The following is a 24,787-nucleotide window of genomic DNA, read 5'->3' on the forward strand; positions in this document are numbered from 1 at the left end:
TAAGTATGAGACAATATGAAACTAATTTTAATCTTAATATTTTTAGAAATTTATGTATGTTCTTTTTCAGTTGAGTACTAATATATTGACATCGTCTGACGTAATACACATTTGATGCTGCTGACGTGACTATGACGTGACAAATTCAAAATAAGGTAGTAACGTGAATGAATAGTGAGGCGCAAGCTTTAAATTAGGGTTAAAAGAATATATTACACTGGTTCGTTGTAACAACCGGTGTAATATATTATTTTTTTACTCAGAACATATTACATCGGTTAAACCATCTAACCGGTGTAATATATGGCCCATATTCAAAAGCTTTTAGAATTTTTTTTCATGAAAAGTGGGTGGCCATAAACGTCACATAAGTAACCACTTACAGACATACAAGCAACCAGTTTTGCGTGTATCAGTACATGTGGAGGAACTTGTGGCTAGGTAAGCAGTTTTGGCAGGGTGGTTATCCAATTCTGCCATGGATGTAATATATGACCCATATTACATTGATCAAATCATCCAACTGGTGTAATATATGACCCATATTAAAAAAAATGATTTTTTTTCATGAAAAGTGGGTGGCCATAAATGTCACATAAGTAACCACTTACAGACACACGGGTAACCAGTTTTGCGTGTGTCAGTACATGTGAAGAAACTTGTGGCTGGGTAACCAATTCTAATAGGGTGGGTATTCAGTTCTGTCATGGGTGTTAATATATGACTCATATTACACTGGTTAAACCATCCAACCGGTGTAATATATAAAAAAATATTTTTTTTTCATGAAGAGTGGGTGACCATAAACGTCACAGAAGTAACCACTTACAAGCACACGGGTAATCAATTTTGCATGTGCTAGTACACGTGGAGTAACCTGTGGTTGGGTAACCAGTTCTGGTAGGGTAGGTGTAATATATGGTCCATATTACACTGGTTAAGCCATCTAACCGATGTAATATATGACACATATTACATCGGTTAAGTCATCTAACTGGTGTAATATATGACCCATATTACACCAGTTAAGTCATCTAACCGATGTAATATATGGCCCAACAAACACAGAAGCAGCGGCGACCGCACAAGAAAGACGTTTATGATTTGTGTTTCGCTTGTTCTATTGTTTGGTTGTTCTATTGCTTGGTTTGTGCTTCCCGCTGCTTCTTTCTACCTCCCTCCCTCCGACGAGGTCACTGCTTCTTTCTCTCTTTCGTTCGAAACTCTCCCGCTTTCGCTTCCGCACTCAAACGCTAAACTATTACACTCTTACAAAACTGTCACACCACTCCCATCAGAATTACAAAAAATCCTATTGTTACATCCTCACCCAATATCACGTCTGCGGTGTCAAGTTTATGTTAGTTGTCCGAGTAAGTTAACAAAACATTTTTCTTTTCAGTTATATATTATTGAACTTGCGAATACGATGTGGAATTTGAATTCAGACTTGAAGTGTCTTGAGGTGGTGGAACTTAAGAGAGAAGAGCATAAGTATGGTGTGTAATGGTTTTCATAGTTATCTATTTGTGGTTCTTCGGCCATCACACCACCTAGGAGTTTTGTTCCACTTTTGTTTCTCTAACACGCCTTTGACGGCGCCTCAATCAAAGAGACATTGCTTTCTTATAAATAACCTAAACTACTGATCTTCTCTCCCTCACGTAACGTAACTCAACCAAGATTCACAAAACCTAACACCATGGAAACCGTCCGAGTCATCTCCACCACCACAATCAAAGCAACCGCTCACAATAACGATAACTCACCTCGTAAACTCCATTTAACTCCCTGGGATCTCCAATTCCTCCCTACTGAAACCATCCAAAAAGGCCTTCTTTTTGGCAACGTAAAACTCACACCATTCCAAATCCAGCACCTCCAACACTCCCTTTCCTCCACCCTCGCCTTCTTTCCACCCCTCGCAGGTCGTCTCGCCATACTCCAACATCACCACACCATTGTCTCATCCCACATCCTATGCAACAACGCTGGAGCACTCTTTGTCCACGCTGCTGCACCCAACACCACTGTTGCCCACATCCTTCACCCCAAATACGTTCCTCTCATAGTTTCCTCCTTCTTTTCAACCAACGGAGTTAAAAACTACGAGGGCACCACACAGCCATTGCTGGCAGTTCAAGTGACGGAGCTAGTTGACGGCATCTTCATCGCCCTAACAGTCAACCACGTCGTTGCCGACGGCAAGTCGTTGTGGCATTTCGTGAATTCCTGGGCTGAAATCTCACGTGGCTCTCTTCAAATATCCAAACTCCCTTCTCTCCGCCGTTACTTCCCCGATGGCATTGATCACCCCATACTCTTTCCCTTCACAAAGGAAGAAGAAAATCAACGCTCCTCAAACCTCAAACCACAAACTCCACTTGAGAGGGTATTCCATTTCACCAAGGAAATAATTGCGGCGCTGAAATCAAAAGCTAACGCAGAGGCCAACACCGACAGAATATCTTCTCTGCAAGCGCTTCTAACTCTCCTTTGGCGCGCTGTGACACGTTGCAAACGCGTGGACCCGCAAGAAAATGTGCATTATGTGTTGTTCATTGGCGTTTGGTCGAAGATGGTTCCACCACTGGCAGAGGGTTATTTTGGAAACTCGGTGATAGCCACTGTTGTCACCATGAAAGCTGGGGAACTATTGGAGGGTGGGCTGGGAAAGGGGGCTTTGGAGATGAACAAGGCGATTTCTTTGCACTCTCACGAGAAGGTGAAGAACCATTATGAATCTTGGGTGAGAAGACCAAGGCTTTTAACGTTGCCGAGTGGCGTGGCTGGTAGTAATTACTTGATCACTAGCAGTTCCCCGAGGTTCAACATATTCGGTAACGATTTTGGTTGGGGAAAGCCTGAAGCAGTTCGAATCGGAGGTGGACCACACAAACGTAACGGCATGATTACAGTGTTTGGTGGCGCTGAAGAAGGGTCCATTGACATTGTAGCGAACCTTCCTTACTGGATTTTGGAGGCCATGGGAAATGAACCAGAGTTCATGGATGCTGTGTCCATCTAACATGGGTAGGGCAAAACCTTAGTTCAGTTCAGTCCCTGTCCAATACTAGTTTATTTTATGGCTTGTTTATTTCTTATTTTTCAAGACTATATCTTCTTTTATTTAAAGAAAAAAATGTTCCATGAGAAAGAGACAATTGTTTAGTTTTAAAAATAATATAATACAATATTCTTTTTTACTTTAAAAAAAAAATCAATTCATGTTCTTCATTCCTTTGTCTAATTTATAGTTCTCCCTTTCTCAATTTTTCAAGAAAATTAAAAACCGAAAACAATCAAACACATCTAATTTTTCATAAACTATATTTGGCGCCTTCAGGTGATTTTTTTCATAGTTATCAAAAATGGGTAAAAGGTAATATATATATATATATATATATATATATATATATATATATATATATATATATATTGACTCTTCTCTTTCTTCTCCGCCCTTCAATGGGTTACTTGTCGTTTCTATCCTTTCTTTCTTCAAGGCTTCTCACTCATCGAGTTATCCAGTTATACTACAAAATATTGACTTTATCAACTTTATTCAACTTTTGCTATTTGTAATTTTATTTATAAAATTCAAACCTTAGTATGAATCAATTGATATTAGGCTTTACTTTGAGTCTTAGTAGAATTTGCATTGGGCTTGTCAAGCTAATTTTAGGGTATTTCTTCCTGCACCCCTACATTTTTCTTCCTGCACCTTACATTCTATGCAATATCAGAATTATCCTTGATAATTGATAATTTTGGATGATTTCAAAATAAGAGTTCTGTAAGCAAAATGTATTTTTAAAATAGGAATTTTGTAAGCAAAATATGTTTTCAGAATAAAAAATTCAAAAAGGCAAAAAGTTATTTCGGAATATCATTTCCATAACATATTATATTATTTTAATTTCTGGAATAGTAAATCCAGAATTCATAAAATGTGTTCTGAAAAGTATATTGTGAAAATATTTTAGAAAGAATAATCCAAAAGTCATTTTTAAAAGAGGTAAAATGATCTTTTCTGATAATGATGGGATGCAGGAAGTCATTTGTTGGGGGTGTAGGGAAAAACAACCCTAATTTTATCTTCTGCATGGGGTTTTAGATTTAAGTTCTTTTTATTGAACTTATTTAGAGTCATGTAGTCGTTATGTCGAAAGGTGGAATGGTTCATTCTTCACAGTTTTTCAATCTATCAACATCTTTAATAGGATATGATAAACAATAAGATAAGAAAATTATATCCTGTGCAACAAATAATTCATCAAAGTTTGGTTAAATATTATTTTGTTTTGTCCAATTATATTTTGACAATTGATGACTCATATTTGTATATATACATTTATAACTTTGGTGCATGGTTAAAATACTTTTGGTATGCTTTATTTTAGGACTTTTTACCATTTCTTAATAATTACAATAAAATAAATTGGACTTGTTGTGGATAAATGTTTAAATTTCATATTTATAGATAATTTGATACTTGTCTACTGTTTTGCCCATAATTTATGTAATTAGATGTTTTACATTCAGCAAAATGGATATATGATTTGCTATATTTTGAGTTCCTACTATTTTTTATAACTTTTTTAAAGTTAAGAAAACTTTTTTTAATATCTTATGTAAGATTAATGTTAAAATATTCGTGATTGGATCTCATTATTTTAGTAAAGGCCCATAAATAATATCCAATATTGTATCATTGATCAAATATATAAATAGACTAATTAAAACTTGATTAAAGTATCTTTGACTCATATTTCTAATTTTCAAAATTAAGCTCTCTATTTTCTTTTCTAACTTTTCTCTTTGTGATCATCTTTTTTTTATTCTTCTTTGTTTATGACTATGGACTTACATTCCTCTATGCAATCTTAATTAATTATTTGCTATAATTTCATGATTAATTGAAGGTTAAATGTCAAATTACTTTAATTCATTTATTAATGAATTTTATTCTTAATCATTAATTTAAATTAAGAAACACTATTTAAGTAAACATAATTCAACTAAAACTTAGGGAGTTATTCATTGTAGAAATTTTACTTAAGTTAATTATTAGTCAATTTAGAATTAATTATTTGATTATGATTAATCTTGAATTTGTGGGAAGAATTAATTTGTTTACATTATCTACTTTTACCTTTCTTAATTCTCTTTTTGTTTCAATTTTGATTCTATTTGCTTTAGTTGTGTTTTTATTACTTATTTTGTTTCAATTCAAAAATCAAACCCCTATATTTCTAATGATAGTTCGTATACATATGTATTTAATAAAAATGTTGATAGTTATTGATTCTATAAAAAAAACTACCATTATTTATTCTTACATTTTAACTTTTGATTGTATATTGTTTCAGGAGTTATTATACTTTATCAACCAAAAGAGAGTTAAGAATTTAAACTTAAAAGTAATGAACGGCTTAGAAGATTTTAAATATCGACTATGTGGGATCACTAAATTTAGATTCAAAACTTTAAACTCGTTTTAGAATGGATGTAGATTAAGTTGGGAAACAAATATTTTAGGTGAATTTTTTATTTAGTTCTTTTAATAAAAATTTCCAAAAATAAAAAACCTGTTTTATTAACGAAGTTTAAAAAACTCCTTTATTTTTAAACTAAAAACTAAAATTTTATTTAATTTATTCATATATTAAAATGAATATGTTAGTATACCGACAAGTCTTGAAATAAAAGTTTAAAATTTGAAGATTTGATAGTCTAAACAAACCATTATGCATAAGATGATAAATGATGAAGGTGATATTTGTATTTCAACTTGGATTTAAGTTGTAATTTTTATAGTTACTGAATTGTAATTTATTTGATATTTCATCATTTGATATTTCATCATGTTAATTAGGTAGTGTTCTTAAAAAAAAAGATTGAGGACACTTATACAAACTTCACAGGTTGATCTCTCGAATTGGGCTTTCAGGTTTGGGTTGTTGGCTTCTCCTCAGGCGTTGCTCTTCAAGTTGGGCTTTTTGGTTTCTCCTCTCAGGCGCTCAGGTTGGGCTTTCGGCTTCTCCTCACAGATGGGTGTGTGTACCTGCAAGACGCTCCGATACCAAAGTCAGAAGTAGTTTTATATTCATCAAATAAAATTCACTCTTACTTACCTCTTAGGTTGATCATCTATTTATAGGGTTTTCTTATTGGGCTTATACTTTATTTGAACATTTCTTTCCGCACCAATTTATTATTTTAAACATACTCATTAATTTGTACTTTTATTGTTCTTGGCATAACCTCTCGGTGTATTATTTCGGTTATACCTCTCTACCCTAATAGTAGAGGTAGAAATTTCATTTTGAAGTGTTTTGACCAAGTTCAAAATGAGTAATATTAAGATCTTAGTTTGTTAAAATACTTCAATTCAAATTTTCGTTACATAATATTTTTGAATATTTTTGAGAAACATTCATCAAATGATAGTTTATTTAATTACATCAAGTTAATTGTGAATAAATTTGACATAAATGTCATTTTTAATAATAGTTACATCAGACTTTAAACTTAAAGAAGAATTTCATATATTTTTATTCAAAGTTGTCTTTTTAATTTTAAAGAAAAATTTATTTATTTTTTGATGCTTTGTAATCACTATTAATAAAAGTAAAATATAATTATTGTCGTATTTTGATCTATTTCTTCCCGTACTAGTGTTTACCCATTATCAATGTATTGTTTTGTCCACAGTAGAATGAAGAAAAAGATTGAAGAGACCGATTCCAAATAAAAATGATAAACTATGTAATAGAAATAAAAAGATGTATCTTTAATTTAAAAAAATAGTTAGAAAGATTCCAAGTGAAAACGAATGTGAGTAAGAGTGGTATAAGTTAAGAAGATTCAGACTCTTTTAACTAAGAGTGGGGTTGGTTTAGCACTGAGTAAGATTTTGTATGCACAGCACAACTAGGATCATTGCACAGTGGAATTCTATTTTCGGTTTGAAGTTCGAACCTTGTGGCTACGCAGGTTTCGTCCTCCTAGGTTCTGCTATGTGCTCGCATTCCCCAAACTACCGTTCAAAATGCAGAGCTCCTGCACCTGTCGTCATCTTCCTCATCTGTTTCCTCTCCTTTACTAACATCAATTCCCAGGTTCCCCTTCTCTCTTTCATTTCCCTTTCAAACCAAGAGATCCGTGCAAATTCACTCTCAATTCAACTGAATTTGACAGGTTTTGGAAGCATGTTCAGCTGCTACGGATTGTGGGCCAGGTCTCTTCTGTGGCAATTGCCCCGCTTTGGGCTTGAAGCAACCCATCTGCACCAGAGGCCGACCCACCCTTCCCACACCCATTGTAAGCTTCTTCCTTTTTCCTTTGGGCTTCTCCAACTCCAATTTTTATGTGATTTTCCCCTCTGGGACACGCTGCAGGTCAGTGAGTTGCCCTTCAATAAGTACACTTGGATTGTGACCCACAATTCCTTCAGCATCGTCGATGCACCGCCTCTGCCCGGTGTTCAGAGAATTACCTTTTATAATCAAGAAGACTCTGTCACTAACCAGTTGAGGGTATGCCAAGTGGAGAGTTTGCTTGCTTTTCTTCTTAATTTTTTGTTTGGTTTGTTTTAATTGCTTTGTGATGTTTCTTATGTGTTTGTTTTGTTGATGGTTTAGAATGGAGTGAGGGGACTGATGTTGGATATGTACGACTTCCAGAATGATATCTGGCTCTGTCATTCATTTCGCGGGCAGTGCTACAACTTCACTGCATTTGTAATTTAATCCTCTTTTTTACTTATTTATTGATTTTATTTTAAGGTTTTAATTGCTATCAAATACGACGAATGTGGCTACAATTTAGTCTCATTGCAATTGTAAACAATCCAAAAACCTTGATGTTGTAACCCAGAACGCGGTTGTCTACCGTTTTTTAAAACCTTAAGCGTGCTTTCTGTGGTTGCATTATGATTGGACATGGCTTAACATTCCTATTAAAATGTTCTCAGCAACCAGCTGTTAATACTTTGAAAGAAGTGGAGGCGTTCTTGACAGAAAATCCAGCTGAGATTGTCACCATCATAATTGAAGACTATGTGCACACTCCAAAGGGGTTGACTAATCTGTTCACAAGTGCTGGACTGGATAAGTATTGGTTTCCAGTGTCCAAGATGCCAAAAAAGGGTAACGATTGGCCCACTTTGACGGAGATGGTTCAAGCAAATCACCGACTTGTTGTTTTCACTTCAGATGCTTCAAAGGAAGCAGATGAAGGAGTAGCTTATCAGTGGAAGCACATGGTTGAAAATGAGTGTAAGCACTATATCATTTAATTATTTAAACATGCGTTATCTTCTTTGTACATGATTTGTAACGACTAACTCATAATTCACTTGCCATCAGCTGGAGATCCTGGAGTGGAACAGGGTTCTTGTCCACACAGAAAAGAATCAAAGGCGTTAAATTCTAGAAGTGAATCACTTTTTCTGATGAATTACTTTCCAACCTATCCAGTTGAAGCTGACTCATGCAAAGAGCATTCAGCTCCACTTGCTGAGATGGTCAATACTTGTTACAAAGCTGCAGGGAATTTGCTGCCCAACTTTGTAGCTGTTAATTTTTACATGGTATTCCTTATTCTGTTCTGGGCTGTGAATTGAAACTTAATTATTAATCTGTATACATCATATATCTTGCAATTGTACTTTGGCATTCTGACTGAAACTTCATGCAGAGGAGTGATGGAGGTGGTGTTTTTGATATTGTGGATAAAATGAATGGCCACACATTGTGTGGATGTAGTACAATCACAGCCTGTCAGGTTTGTCTGCTTTTCTTGTTCCGATATGTATTTTACTGTATGCCATTTGTTCCTGAATCTTCTGTATTCTGGTATTCTTTATTTCTGTATATGTCTGTTGTAATTATGAAATTTTGCATACAGAGCGATGAAAAGGGAATGAATCACTAATTTATATTAATTAAGATGTATTACATTGTATTGATGTTTGGTATGTTACAAAATTTATAGCACCAAATCCTATTTATACTAATCCTAATTAATTAGAAAAACAAGTTGTGTAAGGAGTTAGGGATACCAATCCTAAGAGATAATGTGGAAATAGGGAAACTATTGCTAGTGAAACAGTCTACGACATGATAACATATTTTCATATATTTTAAGAGTGTTCATTCCCACACTAGTCTATACGTAAATAGATGTGAAATTGTACTCAATTAGTCTTTGGAATTTCATCTAGTTTACAAATTTCAATTCACTTATTCTAAAATGTTGACCACATAAACAGTATATGAGACTTTCAGATGATACTCTTTGAAGACTGAATATGTATCTGATGCACGTCAGGTTGATTTAGATTTTCCTTCCAAATATAGAATTAGACTAATGTTCAATTAGTGACCATATTTAAAATTTCTCTACATTTTTTTCAAATTTAAGCATGATTTTTGTATAATATCTTGCAATCGACAATCATTCTAGAGACAAATTGATCTTGACTTGGACGATGAAAAGAATGGTTTAGTCACTTGTGTTGAAGGTTATATGTATAGAAAAAAATGGTTGAATTTGATTATATCTCAAAAAATTTCTAAGCTATTGGAGTATTTCACAAAGAGGGAACTAGGTAGTTTTCCATGTTCACTCCCAAAAATGGTATACCTAATTCAAATCTTTGGTGCAAACTAATTATTGACTTGTAAAAGTCAATATAAAATTAAGATATAGTCATCATGTGTATTCACCTCTTGGAAGTTAAGTTGTGTACTTGTGTTGTATTTATATGAAATGGATGAATACATGGCTTGGATGAATTTCTTGGCACAGCCTCTACCTGTATAGTTTAATGAAAAGCAATTTCTGGTAACGACAATGACTTTCTTACTTCAATTTGGCAGACGGGTGCACCCTTTGGATCTTGCAAGAATATTTCTGTTCCTAGTACAAGTCCAGTGAGTAATACTGCTGGAAGCTTTACTGGATCTGTTCAGTTCTCTAAATCAGCTTCATCTGTTCATCATCCAAATTGTTTACATCTTGTCGTCCTTTACTTCCTACAAAGTCTTGTTGCAGCTGTGATGACTACGCACTGTTGCCTGACATATTTAAGCTAGTCTTTCAAGAGGATCTCTAGTATCTTGGCATGGAACTGTTGCTAGGTTAGTAAAAGTAGATATAGACAAATTTCTGGCCGAGGCTATGTTCAAGGATCAGTGAAATCATTTGAGTTGATAGTCATGAGAGACCAGGAATATTTCTGGAGCTATAAGTAGTTCAGGTATGTTATTTCTTGGATGCACAAATACAATTATGGATATTGCCATTCTGGATGCATACAGTATCTCTCTTTTCTCTCATTGCACTTATTTGTTTTCAAATTTGCAATAATTGTGTTGGCAAAATTACTTTCCAGATGTTGATGTTAATAAGGTATTGGAGTGAAGCAACTGACCATTCCTTGATTAGATGCTTGGTTTTATGAAATTTAATTCATTTGAGTGTTGAAGATGCTACAAATTCTACGAGTTAAAAACCATCTAACCTAAACACTGCCACCAATCTCCACATTCAAGTTTGATTGGACAATTATTCTCTACTGTTTGTAATTCTGGCTGCTATATAAGTTGGTAGCTTTTTCTCTGATTCTTATTGATTATGAAGCTTAGTGGCAGAGTTCCTTATGGCATAGATGGAGTATGTATTATCATTGTTGTTGTGGCTTACTTGAGTTGATTTTAAAACATAGACTGTTAAGTCTTTTGATGGATAGTAGGAGCACTGATTGTATGTTTTAATGATTGTGCACAACGTGACATGACATTGTTATGCATCAAATTGTGAAATTATGCCATTTTTCCTTTTTTTCCTGCTTGTGTATATTGGTTGAGTGAACACATATAGTAATGCATTTGGTCAAGATGGAAAATGTGACTATGAAAAACAACAGTCAAGAATTTACTGTGTCTTAATGAAAAATATATCTTGAGATTGTTCATGTTAACGATATATTTTATAGCCGTGTCCTTTCTGTGCTCAAAATCCTATCCCTGGATCCCCAAATGCTTTGTCCTAGTATTACAGAACTTTTCCTGCTTTTTTGAGTAAATCTTTGCATTTTTGTTTGTTGCTCCATGGTAGTAACGATGACCCTTAAATGTTATATTTTATTCTTTTTTGATGGTCACTTAGCAACATCGTAAAAGTTTAGTCCTCCTAAACTTCCATTGAAATCATGACAACACCAGACGTGTATGGCTATTTTTCCTTAATTAATTTTTTAAGGGAAACTGTCCTCAACATGTTGTCATTCTCATTGCTAGAAACTTGGACTAAATAATTGTATTGTATCTCTTTATATAAAGAATTCTTCTAGCAATCTATTTTTCCTGGAGATTTGTCCTTTTGATGAATTGCAAGGTGCCGGTAATTTTTATTTGTAAATATATATGATATCATTTTTTGTTTCCGGCAGTATCTTGTTATGATAACGGTATGTTTAAATAAAAATTTTCTTAAATAGACAAGACAATAAAAGGAAAAATGAAATATAATTTTTTTATAAATTAAAATGCAATTATGAATAAACTATGTGGTAGTTTTTTTTTTTTTTATATTAGCTTTTCTAAAGATGATATTTTACTTATGTAATATAAGTTAATTTTAGCTTATGAAAGATTTTTTCTTATTTTTATTGTTGTAAATACCTGTGGACAAGTTTATTCAAATATTTCGGAATTTATTTTCTCACAATCTCACTATTTAAATACTCAGTTTGGGTTTCTTGATACTGTTCTTTTAAATGTTGAAAGAAAAGAAATTGAATATCTTTTCATGATTAAACATTTGTGAACTATTTTGCTCAAAAGTCCTTCGAAGGATAGATGAAGATTAAGTATGATAGTTACATAACTCTGTTTCAGTCATATTTTTTACAATATGTGATGGATGGTGATGGTGATGATATGATGTTGGTGTCGTTTTCCTGAACACCCCATGATGGTGATTGTGATGTTGATATTTAAAACAGTTGTGTCTTTCACTATGTAAATTTTTGGCGACTGTAGTTTTTAACAAATTTAATTCTAGTGTAGTTTTTATTTTATTTGTTTATTTATCTCTGATGGTTCCTTTGCTTTGATCAATCGTTATTCTGCAAATGCTTTGTGTCTGAGATGGTTATGCTTAACGTTGTTGGCATTGCGTTAACTTTCAATAATCTATTAAAATCTTATTTTTGTGTTATCTTGCACATTTGTAAATACATGTGACTTAATTATGTTCCTAACTAGTATTTTGAAAAGTTTTCTGCTTTAATTTTCAGGCTTTGTACTAAGAAATCATTAGTCGACAACAGAGTTAGGATAGAATGGCTAGAAGCTCCTGATCCTTGTTAAGGTTTGTATTTATAAATGTATCCCAATTATTCATATGTCCTGTCTTTCCTTCCCACTACTACAGAGCATTGATGTTGAAACAACCCAAGTGACAGTGCTTATAGATATTTTACCAAATTGCTATGTCTATAATAGAAATGGATGGAACACAGACAATTTAGTTTCACACAGGAATTTGCACGTGATATGCATTGTTTTTACTGAGGAGTTCTTTTATCGTTCCTCGTATTCATTATTTACTGTACCCAATGAAAATATGCCCAACATCTGCAGTTGAAAAAAGTGCGTATTGAGTTCAATTTAAAGTTTTGCCTGTTTAACAGATCAATTGATTGCAATCATGTGGGTTTAGGGACTTTATTACAATTTGAGTTATATCATTGAAAATAATTAAGTTCGAGAAGAAGCATGGAAATAAAATAAAACCACAAATTCAAAATACAATAAGAATGTCCATTAAGCCGAAGAACTCCTAAGTCAAATTCATAGATATCCTTTTCCAAAGGTTAGCCTTCCACTGACCAAGAGAATTCCATGCAACATTCAACATCTTGCATAATTCTAAATGAGTGAGAGGCTGATCTCCCTTTGCTAAGACAACCCTCCATGAAGGTGACTCTTACAAGCTTCAATATCCGCGCAAGATAAACCTTTTTTAGAAATTTACACTGCAACAAGATCTCCTTTAATACAAGGAGATAAAAAGCTGAGACAAAGGAATATCACGCGAATATACATTATTTAAAGCTTGTGTGACTCAGCGCAAGGCACAACCACTCCAACAACTCCACGTCACTGCAGTAACATGGATGATGCAATCAGATCACACTGCAAAATCCACTGTAGCCAATCCTAGGATACAAAGAATTATCACATTCTTCGAGATGAACAAAAATAAATTACTAAAATAAATACTCATGTGTTGTTCACACGATTTTGTTTCGAGAGAACAGTTAAATTAATGCACAACTTCAATTAGAAGAAGAAAAATAAAAAAAATTGTCTTATAAAACAAAAATAGTTAAAATCGTATATATATAAAACAACTTCAGCTGGTTTTCTTTTATATTGAAGTTGTACTACAGCCAATATCGTGTGTAGTTTCTTACTACTTTATTTTTCAAATATTAAAAAAATTAGATAATGATACATTTAGAACTCACATTTTTTATACAATCTCGATATAATTGTTTTAATATTTTTTATATTATTTAATTATAAATGTATTCTTTATATTTATTTGTATTATAATTCATCATATAAAAAATTATATACAAACTCTCATGTTTCATTTCTCAAAAAAAAAAATAACTGCGAACAAAAAGCTACAAGTGGTCAGAATGTTACTAATATAAAAACAAAATCAAGAACAGTGTGTGCAAGCATAAATCATTCAAGAAAACTATAAAGAAAAAAAGAAAAGAAAAAGGAAACGTGGAGCCCAATTACCCACTCGTGCTTTCCATCTTATTTTATGGTATTTTTTCTTCTTCTTTCATTTACTATTCACACTCTCATAAAAAAAGTGTAATAATGACAATCAATTATAATACGAAAGAATGAACACCATTAAATTAGTATCACTCTATCAGCCTATCAGATTTGATAGCTTAGAAGCACCTCATTGGTGAAAAAACTGTCTTATAACATACTTTTATATATATAATTGAGGTTGTTGTGTGGAAAGTTCAATGTTAAGTGAATGATGGAATAAATAATTCACAGCCACATGGTCTGCTTGTCGAAGACTTTGTCCTATACAATTAAAGTAAAGATTTTTTTTCTATGCATTTCGATTCCCTCTCTTTTCCCAAAAGATTTGCATTATTCTAATCTTCCTAAAACCATCATACACTACTTTATTCAATAAATAGGAATGCCAGAATATTAATTTAGCATAGGAGAATCTCCAACCACTAAAAACAGCTTAATTTTACAATTTATTAAGAAAACCTCAATATATCATATTTTAATTATTTACTCTATTTTATTCCAATTCCAAAATAATTTATACCACAAAATAAATATCTTTAATAGATGTACGCCAATATTAGATATGAGTATTTTGATTACTTATTTATGAAAGTGTGAATAGAAATATTATAAAATTAGTTTTTTTAAGTTATGAATCTTACTATCAAAATACAAAATTCAATAATTAAATTATTTTTTAACTTATAAGATTTAAGCATAAATAGAAAATTATAAAGTGTTTTTATAAAACTTTATTACGAAAATAGCATTTATAGAAATATAGTGTGAATTATTTAAAAAGTAAATGGCATAATAGTATTAATTTAAAATTGAATAAAATTATTTGAATTTCTTATTACACATCCTTGTATTATATATGCTATTGTTTATGCAAAATTAGATTGAATTAACTAATTAAAAAATAATAATACTCAGAAAACCACCTATAAAGACCCGTTATATTTGGAGTTACAAAATTATTTTTTACCATTTTATGATGAAGAATATGCATTCAACATATTTTTTTTAATTAAAAGCTAATTTTAAATTTTAAATATATATAATTGATTTTTATTTTGAGTATTTAATACTTTTTCTTCAAATTAGATTTTAATCAATTAAAAAAATTACAAATATTTAACATTAACTCTATTAGTGCTACTTCTCACATATTCGTAAATTTAAAAAAAAGGCGTCACAATATTTGAAATTTACGAAATAATATAAATTAAATTCTTAATTTTTTGCAATAATTAATATATTGAAAATCTAAATATACTTAAAAAGTTTTATATAATAAATAAATATAAATAAATATTTTTTTCATAACTTAAACGAAATAATTGTTGGAGATTCACTTCGTAATAACAATATATAATTAATTTATTACATATTTAATCTTAAAAAATTATTAACTATTTAAAAAAATCATATAACTTGAACTTATTTACCCCATTGTTAAAAAACATTATTTTGCAACTGTCCCAGTGCTGAGTTTACATGATTTGACTTGTATCATTTCATCACATGGCAAGAAAGAAAACAAGGACACCTAAACGAAGAAACCGGTTTCTGCAATCATCACGCAAGTAATTAAGTAATGAATTGGTCGTGAAAAAGGAAATGATCAGATGATGCGGCGGCACAGGGTAATCCCATCTCCCACGGGGAGCTGGCAAATCTCAATCCTTGAATCTTGTGCCAGGTACTTGTTGAGCTCCATCACATAGCCGCGAAGAGGCTTAATGTAATCCATAAATGGTGCATCAGGCGACGCCGCCACAGATCCAGCCCATAGGGTGTTGTCGTATCCGATCAGCCCTCCAACCTTCACCAGATCAATTACCCTCTTGTGATAGTTCAAGTAATTGTTCTTATCAGCATCCACGAAAACGAAATCGAACGTTCCCTTCTTGTTTTCCTGCAGAATTGACACGGTTGATTTAATTATCAAGCTGTTCTAGCTATGAACTACGATGATCTTAAACTAGAAACGGTGCACGCACATCTTTAAGCAGCTCGTCAAGAAAAGGAAGAGCAGGGCCTTCTTTGAAGTCGATCTTATGAGCCACACCAGCTTTTTCAATGATGGGCAAACCCAATTCATAGTATTCGCGGTTCACGTCCAAAGCCAATATCTAATCAAAATATATTTATGTGAAACAAAATTCACTACTTTTATGATTATGGGTATAATTTAAAGTTTGATTATGCTGTAAAAGAGAACCTTTCCATCGGGGGGAAGAGCCAGGGCAGTGGAGAGAAGAGAATAACCAGTGTATACACCAATTTCCAAGGTGTTCTTGGCATTAATGAGCTTAATAAGCATGCTCAGAAGTTGCCCTTCGTCTGGTGGTGTAGCCATGAGGTTCCTGTTTCATAATATCATCACTAAACTATTCAAAGAACTACTTCCCATGAACTGGAACAAGCACGGTTTGTTCTAGAGACTACATATTTTTTATTAGCAAGTACAAAATGAACATGATTTTACCGAGGATGTTTTTCTGTCATCTCGCGGAGCTCCTTCAAGCACTCGTGCTCTCTTGGATAAACGCTGGTTTCAAGTATGTACTACAATATAGTACATTTGGTGGCGATAACATGAGACTTTGAAGCGAAAATATTGTTACAATTTCAAAGAGAGAATACAAGAGTTGCAGAATGGACCTGATAGAGTGCATCGCTCTGAAGGAGAGTCTTATGAGAGAGATCTTTGACGCCGAAGACATGGTTTTTGGGTTCCTCTTCATTAGCCATGTCTGTCTTCAATCTCTTGCTAGCTCAAGCTGCATTCAGCCTTCAAATTATTGTTCTTTTTTCCTGAAAGATTTCTATTTATAGACAGCGACATAACTGTCCCGTTTAAACAACAGGTAGCACATACTCTACCGACGCGCGTTAACTTCCATGATAAGTTCACATCTTAGTAATTTTATATTCTATTTCTATCATATGAAAATTAAATATATTATTATTTTATTTTAAAATTTTGTGTCTATTATTATTTATTAAAAAAATATAATATTTTATTATTAAAGAAATTGTAAAATTGAAGTGAGAGAAAAAAACGTGTTAAGAAAATTTTTTCCTTACTAAAGGGGTATAATCTTTTATTGATTTTTTTTAGATGCTTTAGTTTTTGGAATCACGACTTTAAAATAAAGTGATTGTATTTTTAAATATGATTTTATTTTGGTCAAATATTTCATTCTGAAGTTGTGCTTAGAAACAACCCTTTTACTATTTTATTTTGTAATTATTTGTAGGAAAGTAGTGCTTAAAATTACGATATTATTTTTTTATTATAAATATATAGTGCCAAATGTACAGATTTAACATTTTTTTTAAGTCGTGTGTTAACACGATTTTAATTTTTATTAATTTTTTTAAAGTTTTGCTATCTAGTATCTCTTTGTTTTTTTTAACTTTTTTTAAAAATTCTTATTTTTTAATGTTTGTTTTCTTTTTTATTATTATTTTTTAATTTAAAAGAAATATATTGTCTTTAATTTTAATTTGGTATTTGTATTTAATCTAAATCAGCTTCACCTGTTCATCATCCAAATTGTTTACATCTCGTCGTCCTTTACTGCTACAAAGTCTAGTTGCAGCTGTGATGACTACGCACTGTTGCGTGACATATTTAAGCTAGCCTTTCAAGAGGATCTCTAGTATCTTGGCATGGAACTGTTGCTGATGTTAATATGGTATTGGAGTGCAGCAACTGACCATTCCCTGATTAGATGCTTAGTTATGAAATTTAATTCATTTGAGTGTTGTAAGATGCTACAAATTGTACAAGTTAAAAACCATCTAACCTAAACACTGCAACTAATCTCCACAGTCAAGTTTGATTGGACAATTATTCTCTACTGTTTGTGATTCTGGCTGCTATATAAGTTGGTAGCTTTTTCTCTGATTCCTATTGATTATGAAGCTTAGTGGTAGAGTTCCTTATGGCATAAATGAAGTATGTATTATCATTGTCGTTGTGGCTTACTTGAGTTGATTTTACACCATAGACTGCTAAGTCTTTTGATGGATAATGGGAGCACTGATTGTAAGTTTTCATGATTGTGCACAAGGTGACATGACATTGTTATGCATCAAATTGTGAAATTACGCCATTTTTCCTTTTTTTTTTCCTGCTTGTGTATATTGGTTGAGTGAACACACATAGTAAATGCATTTGGTCAAGATAGAAAATGTGACTATGAAAAACAACAGTCAAGAATTTACTGTGTCTTATTGAAAAATATATCTTGAGATTGTTCATGTTAACGAGATATTTTATAGCAGTGTCCTTTCTGTGCTCAAAATCCTATCCCTGGATCCCCAAATGCTTTGTCCTAGTATTACAGAACTTTTCCTGCTTTTTTGAGTAAATCTTTGATGACCCTTAAATGTTATATTTTATTCTTTTTTTATGGTCACTTAGCAACTTCGTAAAAGTTTAGTCCTCCTAAACTTCCATTGAAATCATGACAACACCAGACATGTATGGCTAACTTTTCCTTAATTAATTTTTTAAGGGAAACTGTCCTCAACATGTTGTCATTCTCATTGCTAGAAACTTCGACTAAATAATTGTATTGTATCTCTTTATATAAAGAATTCTTCTAGGGATCTATTTTTCCTGGAGATTTTCCTTTTGATGAATTGCAAGGTGCCAGTAATTTTTATTTGTAAATATATATATGATATATTTTTTTGTCTCCAGTAGTATCTTGTTATGATAAAAAGGATATATTTAAATAAACTTTTTTCTTACATAGACAAGAAAATAAAAAGAAAAATGAAATATTTTTTTATAAATTAAAATTAAGTGATGAATAAACTATGTGGTAGTTTTTTTTATATTAGCTTTTCTAAAAGATGATTTTTTACTTACGTAATATAAGTAATTTTAGCTTATGAAAGATTTTTTCTTATTTTTATTGTTGTATAAATACTTGTGGACAAGTTTATTCAAATAATTTTGAATTTATTTTCTCACTGTCTCACTATTCAAATACTCAGTTTGGGTTTCTTGATACTGTTCTTTTAAATATTGAAAGAAAAGAAATTGAATATCTTTTCATGATTAAACATTTGTGAACTATTTTGCTCAAAAGTCCTTCAAAGGATAGATGAAGATTAAGTATGATGGTTACATAACTCTGTTTCAGTCATATCTTATTTTACAATATGTGATGATGATATTTGTATCGTTTTCCTTAACATCGGATGATTATTATATATTAGGAAAGTTTTCTTCTTTATTATCAATATTAATATAATTAATAAAATAAAAATTAATAATATTATTTATATATTTAATATTATTAATATGATTAAATATATTATTATTAATATTATTAAATATTATTAATATTATTCAGAATTTTTGAATAATATTCATAGATAATATGATTTATTTGCTTTGATCCATCGTTATTCTTCTGCAAATGCCTTTATAACCCAAGTGACAGCGCTTATAGATATTTTACCAAATTGCTACGTCTATAATAGAAATGGATGGAACACCGACAATTTAGCTTCACACCGGAATTTGCACGTGATATGCATTGTTTTTAATAGTTCTTTTATCGTTCCTCTTATTCATTATTTACTGTAACCTATTAAAATATGCCCAACATCTGCAGTTGAAAAAAATGCGGTATGGAGTTCAAGTTAAAGTTTTCCCTGTTTAACAATTCAATTGATTGCAATCATGTGGGTTTAGGGACTTTATTACAATTTGAGTTATAACATTGAAAATAAATAAGTTCGAGAAGAAGCATGGAAATAAAATAAAATTACAAATTCAAAAATAGAATAAGAAATGTCCATTAAGCCGAAAACTACTGTGTATTCATAGTATAAGAAAATTATACTTTTAACACTGTTTAATAATAATTTAAATTAAAAATAAAATAAAATAAAATAAAAATAAATAAAATATTAATTTATTATAATGTGAAGTGTATGTATATATTCTTTACTGTGTTAATTTATCAGCGCCCCATTCAATAAATAGGAATTCCAGAATATTAAATTTAGTATAAGGGAATCTCCAACCACTAAAAACCAGCTTAGTTTTACAATTTATTAAGAAAACTTCAATATATGATATTTTAATTATTTACTCTTTTTTATTCCAATTCCAAAATAATTTATACCACAATATTTCAAAATAAATATCTTTAATAGATGAACGCGAATGTTAGATATGAGTATTTTGATTACTTTCATTTATGAAAGTGTGAATATAAATATCAGAATATATATATATATATATATATATATATATATATATATATATATATATATATATTAGTAGAGGCTTAAAAGAAAATAATTAGTTTTTTTAATCTTAAAAAATTATTAACTATTTTAAAAATATATCATATAACTAGAACTTATTTAACCCATTGTTAAAAGTCATTGTTTTGCAACTGTCCCAATGCTGAGTTTACATGTTCGTTGTTTGATGTGTATCCTTTCAGCACATGACAAGAAAGAAACAAGATGACCTAAACGAGAAAACCGGTTTCGGCAATGTTCACAACCTCATTAAGTAATGAATCGGTCGTGAAAAATGAAATGATCAGATGATGCGGCGGCACAGGGTAATCCCATCTCCCACGGGGAGTTGGCAAATCTCAATCCTTGAATCCTGAGCCAGGTACTTGTTGAGCTCCATAACATAGGGGCGCTGAGAAATAATGTGATCCGTAAACGGTGCATCAGACGACGCCGCCACAGATCCAGCCCATAGGGTGTTGTCGTATCCGATCAGCCCTCCAACCTTCACCAGATCAATTACCCTCTTGTGATAGTTCAAGTAATTGTTCTTATCAGCATCCACGAAAACAAAATCGAACATTCCCTTCTTATTTTCCTGCAGAATTTGCACGGTTGATTTAATTATCAAACTGTTCTAGCTATGAACTACGATGATCTTAAACTAGAGTACTCCGTTTTTCTTTTTCTTTTTTTGCTCTGTTTCTAAATCATGAACAGAAATTGAGATGGAGAGAAACGGTGCACGCACATCTTTAAGCAGCTCGTCAAGAAAAGGAAGAGCAGGGCCTTCTTTGAAGTCGATCTTGTGAGCCACACCAGCTTTTTCAATGAAGGGCAAACCCAATTCATAGTTTTCGCGGTTCACGTCTAAAGCCAATATCTAATCAAAATATATTTATGTGAAACAAAATTCACTACTTTTATGATTATGGGTATAATTTAAAGTTTGATTATGCTGTAAAAGTGAACCTTTCCATCAGGGGGAAGAGCCAGGGCAGTGGAGAGAAGAGAATAACCAGTGTATACACCAATTTCCAAGGTGTTCTTGGCATTTATGAGCTTAATAAGCATGCTCAGAAGTTGCCCTTCGTCTGGTGGTATAGCGATTGCGTTCCTGTTTCACAATATCATCACTATAACTACTCAAGAACTATTTCCCATGAACTGGAACAAGAACAGTTTGTTGAGACTGCATATTTTTAACATTTTTTTTTATATCCTCTATCCTACAACTCAATAAATATTAATACTTTTTTATTAACAAGGAGAAAAGGAGTATGATTTTACCAAGGGTGTTTTTGTGTCATCTCGCGGAGCTTCTTCAAGCACTCGTGCTCTCTTGGATAAACGTTGGTTTCAAGTATGTACTACAATATAGTACATTTGGTGGCGATAACATGAGACTTTGAAGCGAAAATATTGTTACAATTTCAAAGAGAGAATACAAGAGTTGCTGAATGGACCTTATAGAGTGCATCGCTCTGAAGGTGACTCTTAAGAGGGGGATCTTTGGTGTTGAAGAGATGGTTTTTTGGTTCCTCTTCATTAGCCATGTCTGTCTTTAATCTCTCGCTAGCTCAAGCTGCTTTCAGCCTTTAAACTACTGTTATTTTTTACTTTATGAAAGATTTCTATTAATAGACAGCGACATAAAATAGGTACCACATACTCTTCCTACTCGCGTTAACTTCTTTTTATTTATAGACTCACCTTAACTTCTTTTTATTTATAGTGTGTTTGGATTGAGGAGATGATGTGTGAGGATTTGAGAGAGTGAATGTGTTAGGATGTGAGAAAAAAGTGTGAAAAAGTGAGGTTGTTTAGATTAGGATATGACAGGGTGTATGTGTGAGAAAAATTTATTGGAGTTTGTGAGTGATGTGATGATAGTGAGGGAGTTTTATTTTTTTTTAAAATTGTTAAATGTTATTTTACAAATTTATCCTTACGTATTAAAATTTTTACTAATGAAATAAGAATTTTTTTAAATAAACAACTTTAACATATTTCGTAGATTTAAAAATTAAAATTAGAAAATAAATATAAATAGATATAATTTAAAAATTATAATTAAAAAAAATGTATTAAAAAACTTAAATAAAAACAAAACTTTAAATAATTTCTTAAAATATTAAACATACATTATAAAATTAGAAAAAAAATAACATCTTATATAAATAAAAAATAATATTTTTTATTATTAAAAACCCTATAGTAATGAAAAAAAAAATTAAATAAATATAACGTAATTAACAATAGAAAATAATTTCATAAAAAAACTATTATCAAATAAATTACTAATTCATAAACATAATAATTATAAAAAAATATATATTAATATAAACGCAACAAAAAATTAAATAAAAAAAACTTTAAATAATTTTTAAAAATACTAAATATATACTATAAAGTTAGAAAATAAATCACATCTTATATAAATAAAAAAAATATTATTTTTTAATATTAAAAACCCTTGTAGATGAATGAGAGAAAATTCGATGGGTCTTTTCCTCTACATCTCTTCATTTTGAGGGGAGAGGATATTTATTGTTCACAGGTCTATCCTCTCCTCCTGTTATCTGCAAAACCCTGGATCAAACCACTGATATCCCTTCACTTCTTTCCTTGTGAACAGTACATCCATAGAAACAAACAGAGTGTTAATGTTTATTTTTTTATTTTTTTTTAATTTAAAATAAATATGTTGTCTTTAATTTTAAATTAGTATTTGTATTTCATCTATTCAGATCAGAGTTCAAAGAAGTAATTTCATGATACATCCAATATTAATTGGGAAATATACTCAAACATAAGATAAGATGAAAGTAGAGGTATCACCATATCATAACTAATCTAATAAAATATATGGACTATTTTGAAAGGTGCCGGTAATTTTTATTCGTAAATATATATGATATATTTTTTGTCTCCAGTAGTATCTTGTTATGATAATTACGGTGTGTTTAAATAAACTTTTTTCTTAAATAGACAAGAAAACAAAAACAAAAACAAAAATGAAATATTTTTTTATAAATTAAAACTAAGTTATGAATAAACTATGTGGTAGTTTTTTTATATATTATCTTTTCTAAAAGATTATTTTTACTTATGTAATATAAGTAATTTTAGCTTATGAAAGATTTTTTCTTATTTTTATTGTTGTATAAATATTTGTGGACAAGTTTATTCAAACAATTTTGAATTTATTTTCTCACTATTCAAATACTGAGTTTGGATTTCTTGATACGGTTCTTTTAAATGTTTGAAAGAAAAGAAATTGAATATCTTTTCACTTTTTTTTCAAAGAATTAATGAAATTAAAAGAGGGACACTTTAAGATGTCTCAACCTGTATACAAGAATTTTGGAGCACATACAAAGCTCTCACCTGCAAAAGGAATGCAATAACCTGTCCTAAAACTACTAAGAACAAAAGCACACTCCGAACAAAGTGCCAAAAAAAACTAAATCACACCAAAAGAATATATTTTCATGATTAAACATTTGTGAACTATTTTGCTCAAAAGGGATAGATGAAGATTAAGTATGATAGTTACATAACTCTGTTTTAGTCATATATTCAAATAATTTTGTTGGTGTCGTTTTCGTATATTTAAAGCAGTTGTGTCCTTCACTATCTATATTATTGGGGTTTAGGGTTAGGTTTTATCGTTCCTTTATGGTTCCTCTTATTCATTATTTACTGTACCCAATGAAAATATTACCAACATCTGCAGTTGTAAAAAGTGCGTATGGAGTTCAAGTTAAAGTTTTGCCTGTTTAACACTTCAATTCATTGCAATCATGTGGATTTAGGGACTTTATTACAATTTGAATTATAACATTGAAAATAAATAAGTTCGAGAAGAAGCATGGAAATAAAATAAAATCACAAATTCAAAATAGAATAAGAAATGTCCATTAAGCCGAAGACTACTGTGTATTCATAGTATAAAAAAATATACATTTAACACTGTTTATAATAATAATTTAAATTAGAAAATAAAATAATTAAATTTAATAAAATATATATATATATATATATTAGTAGAGGCTTAAAAGAAAATAATTAATTTTTTTAAGTTATGAATCTTATTATTAAAATAAAAAATTTAATATTTTTTTTAAGTTATAAGATTTTAGTATAAATAGAAAATTATAAAGAGTTTTTATAAAAAAATATTATTAAAATATCATTTATAAAAATATAGTGTGAATTATTTAAAAATAAATGGCATAATACTATTAATTTAAAATTGAATAAAATTATTTGAATTTCTTATTACATCCTTATATAATTGATTTTTATTTTGAGTATTTAATAATTTTTCTTCAAATTATATTTTAATCAATTAAAAAATTTAACTTAAATATTTAACATTAACTCCATTAGTGCTACTTCTCACATATTCCTAAATGTAAAATAGGCGTCACAATATTTGAAATATTACAAAATAATATAAATTAAATTCTTAATTTTTTGCAATAATTAATATACTGAAAATCTAAATATACCTAAAAGGTTTTATATAAACAAAATATAAATAAATACCTTTTTAAGAACTTAAACAAAAAAATATAATTAATTTATTACATATTTAGTCTTAAAAAATTATTAACTACTTTAGAAAAACAATCATA

At 30.7% G+C, this 24,787-nt stretch overlaps 4 protein-coding genes across 4 annotated transcripts; 2 read left to right on the top strand and 2 right to left on the bottom strand.

Annotated features, from left to right (window-relative positions):
- Positions 1-1,677: 1,677 nt before the first annotated feature.
- LOC137805961 (protein ENHANCED PSEUDOMONAS SUSCEPTIBILITY 1-like) lies at positions 1,678-6,261 on the top strand. The gene is made up of 2 exons (XM_068605837.1): positions 1,678-3,033; positions 5,954-6,261. The coding sequence occupies exon 1, from the start codon at positions 1,703-1,705 to the stop codon at positions 3,026-3,028; it is 1,326 nt and encodes a 441-aa protein (XP_068461938.1). The 5' UTR covers positions 1,678-1,702; the 3' UTR covers positions 3,029-3,033; positions 5,954-6,261.
- Positions 6,262-6,815: 554 nt separating this feature from the next.
- On the top strand, positions 6,816-12,549 carry LOC137808288 (PI-PLC X domain-containing protein At5g67130-like). Its single transcript, XM_068609320.1, has 9 exons — positions 6,816-7,124; positions 7,204-7,326; positions 7,404-7,541; positions 7,647-7,745; positions 7,979-8,282; positions 8,373-8,596; positions 8,704-8,790; positions 9,888-10,267; positions 12,311-12,549. The coding sequence occupies exons 1-8, from the start codon at positions 6,924-6,926 to the stop codon at positions 10,101-10,103; spliced, it is 1,392 nt and encodes a 463-aa protein (XP_068465421.1). The 5' UTR covers positions 6,816-6,923; the 3' UTR covers positions 10,104-10,267; positions 12,311-12,549.
- A 2,740-nt stretch (positions 12,550-15,289) lies between these two features.
- LOC137808289 (caffeoyl-CoA O-methyltransferase 1-like) lies at positions 15,290-16,777 on the bottom strand. The gene is made up of 5 exons (XM_068609321.1): positions 16,527-16,777; positions 16,351-16,430; positions 16,084-16,228; positions 15,863-15,994; positions 15,290-15,777 (listed from the first exon to the last, which is right to left on the bottom strand). The coding sequence occupies exons 1-5, from the start codon at positions 16,614-16,616 to the stop codon at positions 15,484-15,486; spliced, it is 741 nt and encodes a 246-aa protein (XP_068465422.1). The 5' UTR covers positions 16,617-16,777; the 3' UTR covers positions 15,290-15,483.
- A 3,473-nt stretch (positions 16,778-20,250) lies between these two features.
- On the bottom strand, positions 20,251-21,767 carry LOC137808290 (caffeoyl-CoA O-methyltransferase 1-like). Its single transcript, XM_068609322.1, has 5 exons — positions 21,611-21,767; positions 21,435-21,514; positions 21,117-21,261; positions 20,896-21,027; positions 20,251-20,742 (listed from the first exon to the last, which is right to left on the bottom strand). The coding sequence occupies exons 1-5, from the start codon at positions 21,698-21,700 to the stop codon at positions 20,449-20,451; spliced, it is 741 nt and encodes a 246-aa protein (XP_068465423.1). The 5' UTR covers positions 21,701-21,767; the 3' UTR covers positions 20,251-20,448.
- Between the last annotated feature and the right edge of the window lie 3,020 nt (positions 21,768-24,787).

The sequence above is a fragment of the Phaseolus vulgaris genome, chromosome 3 (assembly GCF_000499845.2).
Source record: "Phaseolus vulgaris cultivar G19833 chromosome 3, P. vulgaris v2.0, whole genome shotgun sequence".
In the NCBI taxonomy this organism is placed as follows: domain Eukaryota; kingdom Viridiplantae; phylum Streptophyta; class Magnoliopsida; order Fabales; family Fabaceae; genus Phaseolus; species Phaseolus vulgaris.

Excerpts from the sequence above, each read along its gene's own strand:
- LOC137808288 (XM_068609320.1), top strand. The coding sequence starts at position 6,924 with ATGCACAGCACAACTAGGATCATTGCACAGTGGAATTCTATTTTCGGT. Across the intron at positions 7,125-7,203 it reads TTACTAACATCAATTCCCAG|GTTTTGGAAGCATGTTCAGC; the intron begins GTTCCCCTTCTC and ends TGAATTTGACAG. Across the intron at positions 8,283-8,372 it reads GCACATGGTTGAAAATGAGT|CTGGAGATCCTGGAGTGGAA; the intron begins GTAAGCACTATA and ends ACTTGCCATCAG.
- LOC137805961 (XM_068605837.1), top strand. The coding sequence starts at position 1,703 with ATGGAAACCGTCCGAGTCATCTCCACCACCACAATCAAAGCAACCGCT.
- LOC137808289 (XM_068609321.1), bottom strand. The coding sequence starts at position 16,616 with ATGGCTAATGAAGAGGAACCCAAAAACCATGTCTTCGGCGTCAAAGAT. Across the intron at positions 16,229-16,350 it reads ATGACAGAAAAACATCCTCG|GAACCTCATGGCTACACCAC; the intron begins GTAAAATCATGT and ends ATTATGAAACAG. Across the intron at positions 15,995-16,083 it reads CTCTTCCCCCCGATGGAAAG|ATATTGGCTTTGGACGTGAA; the intron begins GTTCTCTTTTAC and ends TATTTTGATTAG.
- LOC137808290 (XM_068609322.1), bottom strand. The coding sequence starts at position 21,700 with ATGGCTAATGAAGAGGAACCAAAAAACCATCTCTTCAACACCAAAGAT. Across the intron at positions 21,262-21,434 it reads ATGACACAAAAACACCCTTG|GAACGCAATCGCTATACCAC; the intron begins GTAAAATCATAC and ends ATTGTGAAACAG. Across the intron at positions 20,743-20,895 it reads TTGACGAGCTGCTTAAAGAT|GAAAATAAGAAGGGAATGTT; the intron begins GTGCGTGCACCG and ends CAAATTCTGCAG.